The sequence below is a fragment of the Podarcis gaigeae genome (assembly GCF_964106915.1).
Source record: "Podarcis gaigeae genome assembly, chromosome: 8".
Classification (NCBI taxonomy): domain Eukaryota; kingdom Metazoa; phylum Chordata; class Lepidosauria; order Squamata; family Lacertidae; genus Podarcis; species Podarcis gaigeae.
Genome location: NC_139684.1, coordinates 4,215,306 through 4,229,313, shown reverse-complemented (window position 1 = coordinate 4,229,313; position 14,008 = coordinate 4,215,306). Strand labels below are relative to the sequence as shown.

Below are 14,008 nucleotides of genomic sequence, written 5' to 3'. Positions count from 1 at the left end.
TCTAAATCAGAGCAAACACCAGTCCTGCCCAAACTCAAATGGCTGTTTGCTCTGACTGAGCGCTAAAGAGCAGTTTCCCCTGGGAGAAAGGAGTGGGACTACCAGGGCACCGTCATAGAGGAGCCCCATCCCACATGAGAAGGATCTCTCCTGCAGAATGTGAGGCCCAAGCCGGCATATATAGGTGGAGGGGCTCCTTCAAGAATCTGGCTCCTAAACTGTTCAGGGCTTTCAATGGGGGAAAAAACCCATTGAATTGACTTCAGTATTGAATTGGCAGCCAGAACAGTTCATACCAGATACGGATTATATGATCTGTCTATAGTATACTGTTCCCCTCAAATCTCTTGCAGCTGCATTCTGCACATTTTTAAAAAAGTGTATCCCTTTTTAGAGTATGTGATGATAATCACTTATGGAGAATTGCAATTCTGATTCTTTGCATCCAAGACTTCCTCCAAACCTTCCTGTGCAGGATTCCCTTCCAAAGGAGCCACATGACTGGCTCATGGAGAACAGCCATGCAAATGTTCACATTCATTTGGAGGCACATTCATTTTTGATTAAGGCCTTCTGATTTAAAGTGATGCTTTCTTGAGGTGAGAGAAAGAGAAAGAGAAAGGAAGAGAGAGAAAAGGCTGGATATAAAAGTGATCAGTCAATCAATCTGAATGTTTCTGGTACAGCACAAGCAAATAATAATAAAAAAGTTTTCCCTTTTTAATGGTTCATTAAGATATCCCAGGAGACCAGCAGATCTTTCCTGGGAATGAGAGATTCTTGGATTTGCAAAATTATCTCCCTGTACAATTGATTTCTTATTCATTTATTCATTTCCTTATTCGTTATTTATTCACTTTCCTTATTCATTTATTTAAAATTTAGAAATCATGTTTCCATGGTGCCAAAGGGTGCACAATAAGCAGCCATTATTAAATACTAAAACAACGAGGCTGTGGGGATGGGTGGGGATTAAGATCCCAAGGACAACTCTGCTCCCCCATCTGGCTTTCCACAGTGGCCCCTGGAAGCCACAGAGCAGGAGTGCATGAGGGCAGCAGCTCTTTCCTCCTAATGTTCTCCAGCAACTGGCATTGAAAGGGTTACTGTTTCTGACTCTGGAGGAAGCACAGAGTCACCAGGACTCTACAATTCTATGTGTCTGCTTTAAAAATGTGTCTGCATCCAGAAGCTTAACCAGTTAACTGGCATATTAGCTGCTTGCTCATTTCAACTGTGTGCTACTGCATTAGAAAAACAAAACCCAAAATAATAATTAAAATAATTAAAAAACATCACAGCAAAACTACCAGTCACTGAAACAAACAGAAAACAAAGGAGGACATTTAAATAGAAAATAAGGGTTTTTTTCTTTCCTTTCCCATTTCCCCAGCTTAAGGCCTAAGCCGATCTGTCTATGGGCAACACGTAACCTCGGCTGCATTCAGCTTTTAGCTGGGAAACTTCATCATTCAATATTGTGTGAATGGATGATCTTAGGGTCGTTTTACAGATCTTTCCTCTCTCTAAACCTGCTTGTGTTGGGTTTCTGATTGGGGTCACCGGTGCAGACAAAGAGTCATTTGCGAAAGCGGAGAGAGCGGCTGTGGAGGGCAGGAAACAGAACAGCCAGGGCAAATTCTTAGTGCTCATTCACCTACGAGACCTTTCTTTCTTTGCAGTCAAACCAACAAAGGCACTGAAGCCTAGCTGTGTTTGCCAAGTATAAAACACACCTGGAAGGTGGTGGGGGGGTGGGGTGGGGTGGGGGGTGGGGAGCTTTAAACTCTATCACTGAAGGAACCAGAAGGTCTGCAAAACGCAATCCATTTTTGATTGCTCCTGTTGGGCGATGGGGGTATCTTCCATCTTAAAAGGAGGATTCCGAAAGAAGCAGGTTAAATCTTTTGGAGCTCTGATTCAATAGAACAACTATGGATTGGTGGGTTAAAAAAAACCTTAAACATTGATTATGTTTATATCTAAAGACATTATATTTCAAAAGTGCCTCAGATGCTCACGTATTTAAGGCAGCGGGGGCTAGTACTTTGGGGCCTAAGGGCCACATTCTTTTCTGGGGGCCACAGTCTCTCATGTGCACTCTCACATGTACATGGGACATGTATGCACAGAGGCAGATACCTACACACAGACCCCCTCTCACTCCTCTGCTGGAGGTCCCCCCTTTCTGCTCATCAGGTGCTCAATCTGAGGAATGAGGAGGGGGTGATTTGCCCACCTCAGCACTGTGGTGTCTTTAAATATTTCTCCTCATATTGCCATTGCCAGAAAAATTGGTGGGTCCTCTGTGGGCCAGGGAAATGGGCCTAGAGTGCTAGGAGCTAGTAGTCACCCTGCTTTACAGCTACAGTGGTACCTCGGGTTACATACGATTCAGGTTACATACGGTTCAGGTTACAGACTCTGCTAAGCCAGAAATATTACCAGGACCTCGGGTTAAGAACTTTGCTTCAGGATGAGAACAGAAATCGTGCAGCGGCGGTGCAATGGCAGCAGGACGCCCCATTAGCTAAAGTGGTGCTTCAGGTTAAGAACAGTTTCAGGTTAAGAACGGACCTCCAGAATGAATTAATTTCTTAACCCGAGGTACCACTGTACTCTCTTGCAGAGAGAGATGATTAAGAAGATATATTTGTTGGAGTGGCACATGGGTACTCACGTCCCGAGACTGCCTGTCTCAGATGACAGTCTCAGATACAGACCCCACAGTGATTTGGATGCATATTTTGGGGGGGATGGAAGTTATAGGAAGGTTGTATATCTGCAAATGGAGATCTTGTAACTGCTATGTTTATTTAGACTTTATGTTGGGGAAGACTGGTTGAAACAAAGAGAGCATACAGAAAGCAGTCTGGTCTACTGGGATACTCTGAGGGCCTTTGATACTTCAACACAAAAGATGCAAGGGGAATTTGGGAAGGAGATGTTTTGGTCCTGGAATTCAGTAACACTGTATTTCATGGTGCAAATGTACAAGGCTCACACTACAAAAAAACCCCCCAGTTGTCCTTCATTTGATGTTATCAGAAATGCTTCTTAGGTACTTTGAAGTTCCAGCACACATGCATGGCTTACATGTCTCATACCTCCAGTATCAGATCACAGTTTATTTATTTTTTACTTGCTTTTCCTTACCTTGTATCTCAGCTCATGCATTTATATAGCCACTACCTTTTCTGCCAGCTTCATGCATCTGATAAAACAGGCTTCTGCCTACTAAATCTCAGACCCAAATGTATTAGCTTCCCCTCAGGACTAGCTAATTATATCACATAAATCTTTGCATAGGAAGAAATAGATATGTATGGCAGATGAAGGCTGCACAGCAAATTGTACCATAGAATCAAAAATTTTCAGCACTAGCTAATCCACAGAGAGGATGTAGACACAAAATATCTCAATCTCCCTCTTCATTAACAGCTGATGACATGTTCTAGCGGCATAACTGCTTTCCATCACTCATAATGCACAACACTAGCTTAGGCATCCATGTAGCTTTACATGGAGTAGTTGTCTATCACATTCTTTTGGGTGCCTCTCATCTGAGTGGACAGTGCACCATTTCAGCCACCACAGTTTCCAAAATGCTCTTTCGTCTTACATTTAGACACCTGTCTAATTGGAAAGAATTTGGTTGCGCCACAGCCCCTGGGGGTTGCCATCCGCAGTCCAAATTTGTTCCTTTGGGAGTGTCAGATACAGTACCCAACCTCTCCTTGGGCTGTAAAGAGATGAAGAGGCAAACCAAGATTCCCAAGCAGGTGTCCCTTAGATCGTAACAAAACCTTCAACAAGACCACAAGGCAGACTACAAAAAACTCTCAAGTGAAAGCCAAAGAGCTTTCAAGACCCCAAGATATTGAAAATACGTGAAATGATTTCCTACCTGGAAATGTTTGGAATCTGTCCCCCATTTTTTTCCTGGCTGAAGAAATATTCACAGCACTACACACAAACCCCCCCACCCAAAAACCCCCAACCAAAATGCAGCAGCAGCAAAAAACCAGACCCTCAGACTTATTTTATCCACCCTGTTTAGTTAAACTCCACAGCTTACTGAGCAGATTATAGGGCATATGAAGCCCTTTCCTTTGCCCTCAGCTCTCATGACGTGAACTTACCAAATAAACGCGATGCCTCAGAAGAGGTGGGCCTGTTGGTGATGGGGGGGGGTAGTGAGAGGAGTGAGGTAGACAGAGAAGATGGAAAACAACGGGACCTTTTAAAAGTATATGTAATCCCTTCACAGCCAGAAATGTTAAACATGACAACGCCTGCTGCAAACTATTCTGAGGAAGCGCCTTTGACAATGCCACAAGAAAAACAGGTGCTTTGATAAAATAATTTTATTCTGATATGCCCGTCGATCTGGGAAATTTAAAATTGTGGGGGCCCAGGCAAACTCAGCCCTGCATAATTGATCGCATGACGCACTGCACACACACACCATTTGAATGGGAATGCCCATCAACTTTGCGGGGGGTTGGTCCCCTCAAATATTTTATTGTGGGGACCAAAGCCCCCATGGCCCCTAGGAGTTGGCTGCTATGCTTGAGACAGATGGATGCCAACAAGAACTTTCTCCAACAGTGCAGGAAAACATAGCCATCAATATCCCTCTCCTGCATGAATTTGTCTAATCCTCTATTACAGCCATCTCTGTTGGTGGCCATCCCACTGAGCCCAAAAGGAGCCATTTCCATAGTTTAACTATGTGTTGTGTCAAGAAACACTTCCTTTTATCAGTCCTGAATCTTCCGGCATTCATTTTCACTGGATACCCACAAATTCTAATACAATTGTAGAGGAAGAAAAATACCTCTCTGTCCACTTTCCACATGGAATCCATATCTTAATGCCCTTCTATTGTGTCCCTTTATTCTTTCCTTCCTCAATCAAACAGCCCCAAATACTGTAATGTTGCTCCTTCCTCTTGATCATTTTGACTGGACTTTTCTGAATCTATTCCAGCTCCACCATGTTCCTTTTGAGGTGAGGCAACCAGAAATTTACACAGTATTCCAAGTGTGATCACACCATAGATTATGATATCAACAATTTCAATCCAATTCTAACCACTATGGAGGGAGCTGTACCCGAAATTACAGGAACTTACGATTTGGATCTCAATCCTTAGTAGAAACAAATAGCTCGTCCTTTCGTTAATTCTGACAAACAAAATAAGTAAAGCATCAGTCTCAGGGAATCAGAAGCTGCTGGATGAGGCCAATTGTCCATCTAGTCCAGCACTCTGTTCTCACAGTGGCCAACCAGATATCCCAAAGGAAAACCCACAAACAGGATCTAAGGTCAAGAGCCCTCTTCCCTCCTGTGGGTTCCAGTAACTGGTATACAGAAGCATCGCTGCCTCCAAATGTGGATATTGGATTCACAACAGTAAAAAGCAGTTGTCTAACACAAGAGGACAACAGGAGCAGATGACTGGTTTAACCTTTGCCCCTTAATGAATATCCATCCTTACTTCACTCCTATGAAAACATCATGCAGTGTTCTATTGGGGATTTCACAGAGCGAGATGGGGGGCAAATATTGGCCTTTGTCCCAAACACTGAGTGGCTGAGCTAGCCATGGAGAAGGGCCTCACTAGAGAGTTGAGATGGGTAGTGCCGTGTGTCTCTGTGTGCAGAACAAAGAGGCACACTGGTCTCCCCCTCCCGGGATCCTTGCAACTTCTTGGCCTCTGGCCGCCCCTGCCCACCCTAATGACGGACATTGTGCTAATGATTTTGTAAAACCCAAGCAAAGTTCCTTACTGAGTGCACCATGGAAAGCAGACAACTATTTTGGTATGCAAAATGCTAAGCTTTCCTAAGGAGCTTACAGACTAGGCTGCATGGAATAGACGGGAGTGAACAATTCCATGTTGGCCTCCAAAGCAAAGTCTGCCATTCGCAATGGAGGATATTAAAATGGTAAACCGTGTGTGTGTTCTCTTCACTTCTGGGTTTCCTACAGCAAACAGATACTTTATCCCAAACATCTCTCTCTCTCCGTTTTAATTTTAAGCTTTCAAGAAACAATGGAGTTCTGGCTCCCAGGGCCATAGCGAGAGGGTGGCAAGGTGGGCCCCTGCCAGGGGCACAGGTGAGAGGGGGGCACAAAATTGGCTAAAAATATGTCCGTAAATAAAAAATATTGATGATTGCCTTGTCAGAAAAAGTTTTAAATAGATGGTGAATTGAATGGGGGGGGGGGGTTGGGGTTGGAGGAGAGGCAGAAATAAGAGCTAATTTGTCAGTGGCCAGGGGGCGCAATCCGGACAGTTCTGCTAGGGGCGCAAGATCACCTAGCTATGGTTCTGCTGGCTCCTTAGTCAAAGAGAACATGTAACCTTCCTTTTTTTGGTAGCATAATGTGATCTGTCTTGCAAACGTTAATCTGCAAAAAACAAACGAACCCCACCCTCAAGTGCAGGTAGGGAGTGGGACTGGATGATCTTGGCAAGAGAGATCTGATTGCATATGAAGAGCCACCAACTTATTTCTTGTAGAGATGTGTTTTCAACTTCTTCCTGATTCTGCAGCGTCTAACTCACTCCCCGAATAATGCATGATGAGCTGTGTGGAAATCAGGCGTTGGTCCTTTTTCCTTTTTCATACAGACTGCAAGGAATTGTTATCGCTTGCCCTCCCACTCTGCTGTCAAAATTTAGCTTGTGGGCTCCCAGAGGCAACAACTTGTCTTTCACTTAGGCAGGGTTGGCAGCAAGGGTAGGCATGGTTGGGCATTTGCTGGGGACCCGGTGACAAGAGCCCCCGGGACCTGCTGCAGGACGGGCGCACCTCCTCCAAAACCTGGAGCCAATACTGTGTTTACGGTACCATGTATACTGATAGTAGTGATGCAGAGATAATCATGATGATGCTAAGGAATTCTTGGCCTTATGTCTCCCCCTTTTCCTACTCACTAGTCCTGCTGGCATTGTCGTTTCCATTCTCATAGCTGATCCTGCCCCCGTCGTCTGTGTCTGAGCGGTCCTGGCGCTCATAATGCCTCTCGCTGTCGCCGTTCTTGTCCCGACTGGACGACGATCTCCTCCTGCGCCTCTTTCTCCTGTAGCCCCGTGGCACTGGCACCCCAATGTAGATGGAATGGTAATCTGCTAGGAAGAGGAAGAAGAAAGAGGCGAAGAGAGAGTGCAAGGGAGGAAGGATCAGAGCGGGAAGAAAGAGAAAGTCCAAAATCATTCCCAACAAATCTCTTGGGCTCTCTTTCATTCTGTCCCTGGCTCTGTTGGAGGGTATGGAGTTATGTGACCCCTGAAATACCACCATTAGAAAAAATCTGAAGGCAGCCCTGGTTTTTTTTTTTTTTAAAAAAATGTTTAAAGTTTTATTTCAGTGGTACCTTGGTTTTAGAACAGTTTAGTTTATGAACAACTTGGAAATAGAACGTTGCAAACCCAGCAGTGGGTGTTCCGGTTTGTGAACTTTGCCTTGGAAGATGAACATGTTCCGCGTCCTGTTGAGTGTGTTCCATTTGTCATTTGCTTTTTGTTTTTAAAAAAGAGCCTTCCTGTGAGTCTGTTGGCTGTTGAGTCCTGAGAACCCACGCAACGCCGAGGTGATATTTGCAGCTTTTGTCTTTGCTAATTTTTTTGCATGGCTTTTTCATTTTTCTGACTGTGACTTGTTCTTTGTTTTATGGGACTGAATTGTGACTGTGGCTTGGGACTTTATTTTTTGTGACGTGTTTTTGTGACTGTGTGGAACCCAGTTCAGCTACTGATTGATTGATGGTGTGATTGCAGAAATGGATACAAGCCCCCCCCCATCCAAACAATGACTATCACCAGTGCACCTAAGAAAAAACAATAATTTTTATTTTTATCATCTACAATACTGTCTTATTTATTTTATAGTACAGTACATTGATTATTGCTTTCATTTTATGGATCAGTGGTCTCATTTGATAGTAAAATTCATTTTAAATTGCTGTTTTAGGGTGTTTTTTTTAAAAAGTCTGGAACAGATTGATTTGTTTTGCATTACTTTCTATGGGAAAGCGTGCCTCGGTTTTAGAACGCTTTGGTTTTGGAACAGACTTCCGGAACGGATTAAGTTTGGGAACCAAGGTACTACTGTATGTCATTTCAACAAGTTAATTAATTAATTAATTAATTAATAATAATAAATAATAATAATAGAAGCTGAACAGGGAAAGCATGCAAGGGCGATATTTTCTTCATGCTGATGTTCAGATGCCCCATAAAATGGGATGCTTGGAAGGTCTGTAATTGTACCCTGCCCATCTGACTACCCAGCCACTCTGATGGTTATACTTTGCCTCTGCAGTTAGAGGAAGCAATGTTTCCGAATCCCACTTGCGGGAAACCACTGGAGGGGAGAGTGCTCTTGTACTTCAGTCCTGCTTGCAGGTTTCTCACAGGTGTATTGTTGGCTAATTTGAGAACAGAATGCTGGACTGGATATGCCAGTGACCCTGCAGGCTCTTCTGATGCTCAGATTTTCCGAGTTTTGTGGCTTGTTGATTGTGTTTGTTACAATTAGTTTAGTATTTCTGGTGTGTTTGTAAGTCACTTTGGGTCATTTTAATAAGCGAAATAATAATAATAATTGTCAGGGGTTCAGGAGCAGAGACACAGGAGATGGAGCAAATGGAGAGCGAGGAGGAGGAATCCGAGGGGGGTGTAGGCAGTGACAGTGGTCAGAGAGATTCCATGAGCCTCTCCAGCGAATCGGAAGATTCACAGAAAGGAGCGCCGATGGCCAGGGCAAGGGGGGTGCCAAGGGGGAAACCCCAGAAGGAAGGGGCCAGCGGGGACTCCCTGAGCAGCAGTTGGAAATCAGGACCAGCTTCCCCACCAGAGCGCAGTGGGGGGGAGGAGTCCCAGGTATCGGGGCCAGCGTATTCACCACCAGTGAGAGAAGATGAGTCAGGATTGACCACGCCTCCATCGGAGAGCGGGGAAACGGTCAAGAGGAAAGTCACAGGCTGGGTGCGCGCGCCAAGTTCAAATGTACAGGCGAGCGGCACAGCAGGTAGCCCGGATAGGGAGCCAGGTCCTAAAGCCCGCTGGAAGGAAGGGCAAGACTCAGGGGGGTCAGCGTCAGAAGAGTCCAGGAAGGAGGAAACCCCAGGGGGCAGAAGGACCCAGAGGAGGAAGGAACAGCGCAGGAGGTGGAGCCGGGCTAGGATCTTAAACTGGTGCGGAAGGGATAGTGACTCAGAGGGGACTTCGCCGATCTAGAGTCAAGACGTAGGGCTGCACGCTCTGGGGTTTGAAATGGAAACTAAACTTCAATAAAGACTTTTGTACATTACATCAACCGGGCGTTGGTCCTCTGTGAGCTGGGACCTAGAGGCAGCTCTGATAATAATAATAATAATAATAATAATAATAATAATAATAATAATAATAATAATAGAAGCTGAACAGGGAAAACATGTGAGGACAATACAGTTGTACCTTGGTTTTTGAACATCTTAATTCTCGAACATTTTGGCTCCTGAACGCCATAAACGTGGAAGTGAGTGTTCTGGTGTGTGAACAATTTTTGGAATCCAAACAGGGCTTCTGCAACTTCTGATTGGCTGCTGGAGCTTCCTGAAGCTAATCAAAAGCCGTGCTTTGGTTTTGGAAGTCAAAGGGATTCACAGAATGGATTCTGTTTGACTTGCAAGGTATGACTGTATTTTCTTCATGCTGATGTGCAGTTGCCCCATAAAAAGGGCGTGTACAAGGGTGCATGCCTTCGCTAGTGGCCACAATGGAAGGCAGACAGATCAAACTGTGACACATGGAGTCAACTTACCATCTTCATCATCATATCGCATCCTGGAGGTGCTGAGGCCTCTCTCGCTCATTGCATCTTCATCATCCATCATGGCCAATCAGGGGATGCTTAGAGTACAAAGAGTAGGAGGAACAATTAAAGTCTTCTGGGTTTGGTTTTGTAAGAAAATCATTTTTATTGTTATTTCTCATCAACTCAGGACCTACACAACATAAGAGAGAGCTCCTCCACATCCCTGTCTTAGCCATCTATGAAAACAATGGCAGTGTCATCAACACAATGTAGTCAAGCTGGCACATTTTCACCCCATCTTTCTTCCTCTCTCTCCTGTAAGGAACTTCCCAACAGAGCAATCCTGTCTCTTTAGAAAATTGGATGTCCTTTTATCCAGATCTCTAGGTCAGATTTTGCTAAGCCTCAATGCAGTAGGCAAATTAGAGTCCTGTATGACATTAGCACCATCATGCCCCACCACCTCCATTTTACTTGTATGCTGCCTTTCTACAAAAAATGATGCCCAAAGCGGCTTACAACAACAGTGAGAACAATAAATCACAAAACAAGGGTTGCCATATTTCAAAAAGTGAAAATCCAAATACAAAAGTTGTTGCAAAATTGCTAAGCTGCTGGGGGGGGGGGCAATATATATATAAAAGAGTTTTTTATCTATTTTTTTAAAGGACATTCTCCAAAAAATCAACACTTCCAATATGCCAATATGGGCTGCCATACATGTGGGTTTCCCCGGACATTTTAACCGAGTTCCAAAAAATTCCACCCAAAAATTCCACAATTTTTGACAGAGGAATCCCGGCTATGTCCAGGAAATTCCAGATGTATGGCAGCCCAAATAAAATCCACTGTCTCAATAGCAATTCAGCAATAACAAAACTGAAACGTATATCAATATCAACATAACCTTATAACACAAAGCTTATAAACTATGGTGTTACAGGCAGCAGAAGTTGCTGAAATAAATAAATCAAAAATATTATTTGTTGGGGAGGGGCGACAGGGACAAAGCAATTCCCTTACAGCAATTCTGGATTCTGGGACTACTCAACTAGTTCTTCATAGTTGTTGCAGGGTGGGTTGGTAAGGCTGCTTCGCAGTTAAGTTTTCCACAATAGTTTAACTGTTTAAATTGTTATGCTTTTTAACTAGCTTTTGGGGTTTTTTTTTTTTGTATATTTTAATTACAATTTTTTTAAATTGTCTTATTGTGTGTGCCTTTTAATAACTGATGGATTTTGTAATTGATTTTACACTTGCAAACCGCTCAGAAGCCATTTGGGCATGTGAGCAGTAAATAGTAGTAAATAGCAGTAAATTCATAAATAGTAAATAGGTAATCAAATCTCCTCCACGTAGCATTGGCTGTTAACCTTTTACCTGTGAATCCCAGCGGGGGAGAAGAAAACAGAAATTTCTGATTCAGCGGGTAACTGGCCAAGAAATCAGAGAAGATGGCAAATTGAGTGATTGCTGGTGTGCTAGTCTTTGTGATGGTGTTTTGCACTTCTAAAAATGGCATCAGCCTGATCATGCAAGCCAGTGATTAGTCACAACCAATGTAAGTGTCAGCAAGGGGCTTTTCCTCACCATCATTTTAAGGCTTACCCTAACAGCTTCTTCATGCTAGTGAACTCCATTTTGCCAGGGAAGGCGAACTAAGCAGAGGCTTAAGGAACTGGCACAAGAGCATCCTTTACCCATTAGCATTTGTCACGTATAGGAAGCTGCCTTTTACTGCCCCAGACCACCTAGCTTAGCATTGTCTACAATGGTCATAGGCACCAGCTCTCCAAGGTTTCAGGTAGCAGTCTCTCCCAGCCCTACCTGGAGATGCTATGGCTTGGGACCAGGATAACCAGAAAGATCACCTCGCTCCTTATATACCCAGCTGAGGTGAGGGCCTCTTGCAGGTGCTTTCTTATCAGGAGGCCTGTTCCACACAGTGTAGGAACCGGGCCTTTTGTGTAGCGGCCCCGGCCCTTTCAAATTTGCTCTCCTGGAATGTTAGGCAGGCACAACCTCCTAGGCTGCCCTTTAATTGCCTGCTGAAGACCTTCCTTCAACACGTTTCAAAGTTGAGGTCTGCTTCTGTACTGGAATTGTTTTAAAGATGTTTTTATAGTGTTTTTGCTTGTTGTTTGCCACCCTGGGCTCTTTCGGAGGAAGGGCAGGATATAAATAAAATGAATAAATAACCGAACAAGGAGGCAAATAGAGGTGGGGACTCATGTGACTGAATGACACTCCCCCATACTTCTTTTTTGAATGCCCTGAACCTAGAAAACATGAATGGCACTGGGAAATCTAAGCTAGCACCCTTCCCCTTTGTGTCTAGTTTTACGGGGGGGGGGGGGGAGTTATGGAGGATCATTCAACCAGCTGCCACCTGCAATCTAAAGTGGCCCAGGCACACACAAGTTTATCACCTCATCTGCTGCTTGTGAGATGTAGGTCACACAGTCTACTTATTAAGACAGAATTATTGAACAGCAGCATATTCATCCACAAAGAGTGTTTCTTCCAAGGCTCAGCTTAAGCCATAGGGTCAAATTTCTATTCTGTGGCTCTTTCCCTGTATAGCACCTGCAGAGTATCTGAGTCTTTTTTTAAAAAAAAAAAAATCACGAATGCATATTAGTTTGCTAATTATTTCATGTGCCCTGATTGCCCTTCATGGGTGTCTGAAAATGAAAGGCTGATTGCTCATGGCAGGAAAATCAATCCCCTCCAAAGTCACTTTGAGACTGAACCAGCAGCCAACACCCATTCAGGGCTTCCACCCGCTGCAAACTAAGAGCTGGAATCCATTCATTTCATTACTGCAACACCCTGACCAACAACTAAGAGAAAATATTGTTGCATTGCAGCTGATTAAGGAATATAAATACTGATTTAAATATTTATTATGACTGCTGCCAGCCAACTGACAAAATTTTAGTTGATTAATCACCTGAGTTTTTAAATCAGCCTATTGCAGTGACTTTACAAGTAGCCCCACCACACTGCAAGACTTAAAAGATAAGTTGCAATATCCCAAATAGGCTTACTATGGAGTAAGTATCACTGAAGTCAATAGGCCTTTTCTTTGGTTAAACACGCACAAGGTCAAGCTGTTAGTTGATTAAAGCACCCAGGAGAGCTTTTTGCCTCTTTGATATCCCACTTTCCTTTTTTGTCGAATGAAAATCCTAAGCTAGGAGAAACCACAGGGCTCAGTGTTAATGCAGGCTGCCCACCTCTCCCTTTTCTGAACAATTCCAGCACCTGACAGGACTACAAAAGTTGAATAAGTATTGCACTACTCACGCTTGAAACGTCCCAGGAACTACTCCAAACTGAGTTCAGGGGATCTGCAACCAGTCTGGGGCTCTATCGGGTCTTGGGTGGCTGAAGAATGAGCATAGAAGTCACGGATGCAAGGGCACTATTGACTCCCAATGCCCAAGGCTGGACAGCCTCCCAAATGAGGCCACCAGAATTGATTCTTTCAGAGCACAGTGACATCACATCATGGGACACAGATAGATCCCCACAGACGCTGCACCAGCAAATACTGCTTCGCTCAGATAAACGCAATCAGCTTAAAGTAGCCAGTCTTCAGGTGGTCCACAAGCCAAGATGAATTTTCGTTTAGGGCTCTGATCTGTTGGAACTCACGGGTGAAGGGACTGAAAGGTCACAGTGGATAAAGTTTAGGTGAATTGTTTGGATGGTGCAAAAGTGATGGAGTTTCTGAATGATACAGAGGGCATGGACTCTACCACTGAGTACCAGATAGGAACAGCAACATATCCTGTTGGGAGGGGCAAATCTGTCAATTTCACTTTCTCTCTTAAAATCAGTTCTCTGCTTTTTAGCACCAATGTCTGTTTTTTAAAACAAAACAACAAAACAACAAAACAAAACAAAGTTCTCATGAAAATTCATCAGCATTTTAAATGCAATTTTGTCTTAATGCATTCTTGCCTAATATACACATTTTTGCCAAGCAATTCTCCCTAATATAATACATTTTTATATTAGTGAATACATTTTTGTATGCATTTCTAGGCACACTTAACCCCACTGTATGCATTTTGTAGACATTACTTGGCAGGAGAAGAACCGACTTTCCAAATTCAGAGAACAGTAAATTTTGGAGGCTTTTGGTGTTTCCGCTTGCTTATTGTTCTTGAAGGTGCAAAAGGAGGTAG

At 43.7% G+C, this 14,008-nt stretch overlaps 1 protein-coding gene and 1 long non-coding RNA gene across 2 annotated transcripts in view; both read right to left on the bottom strand.

Annotated features, from left to right (window-relative positions):
* Window positions 1-13,192, bottom strand: part of SLC4A5 (solute carrier family 4 member 5) — a 77,551-nt gene extending 64,359 nt beyond the window's left edge. The window contains exons 1-3 of the mRNA XM_083753190.1: window positions 13,122-13,192; window positions 9,819-9,907; window positions 6,950-7,144 (exon numbers count right to left, since the gene is read on the bottom strand). Coding sequence (XP_083609316.1) covers window positions 6,950-7,144; window positions 9,819-9,891 — 268 coding nt within the window. The 5' untranslated portion in view covers window positions 9,892-9,907; window positions 13,122-13,192. The remainder of the gene's footprint in view (window positions 1-6,949; window positions 7,145-9,818; window positions 9,908-13,121) is intronic.
* The window catches only part of LOC310851240, a 984,470-nt gene that overhangs the window by 492,299 nt on the left and 478,163 nt on the right, over window positions 1-14,008 (bottom strand). The window lies entirely within an intron of this gene.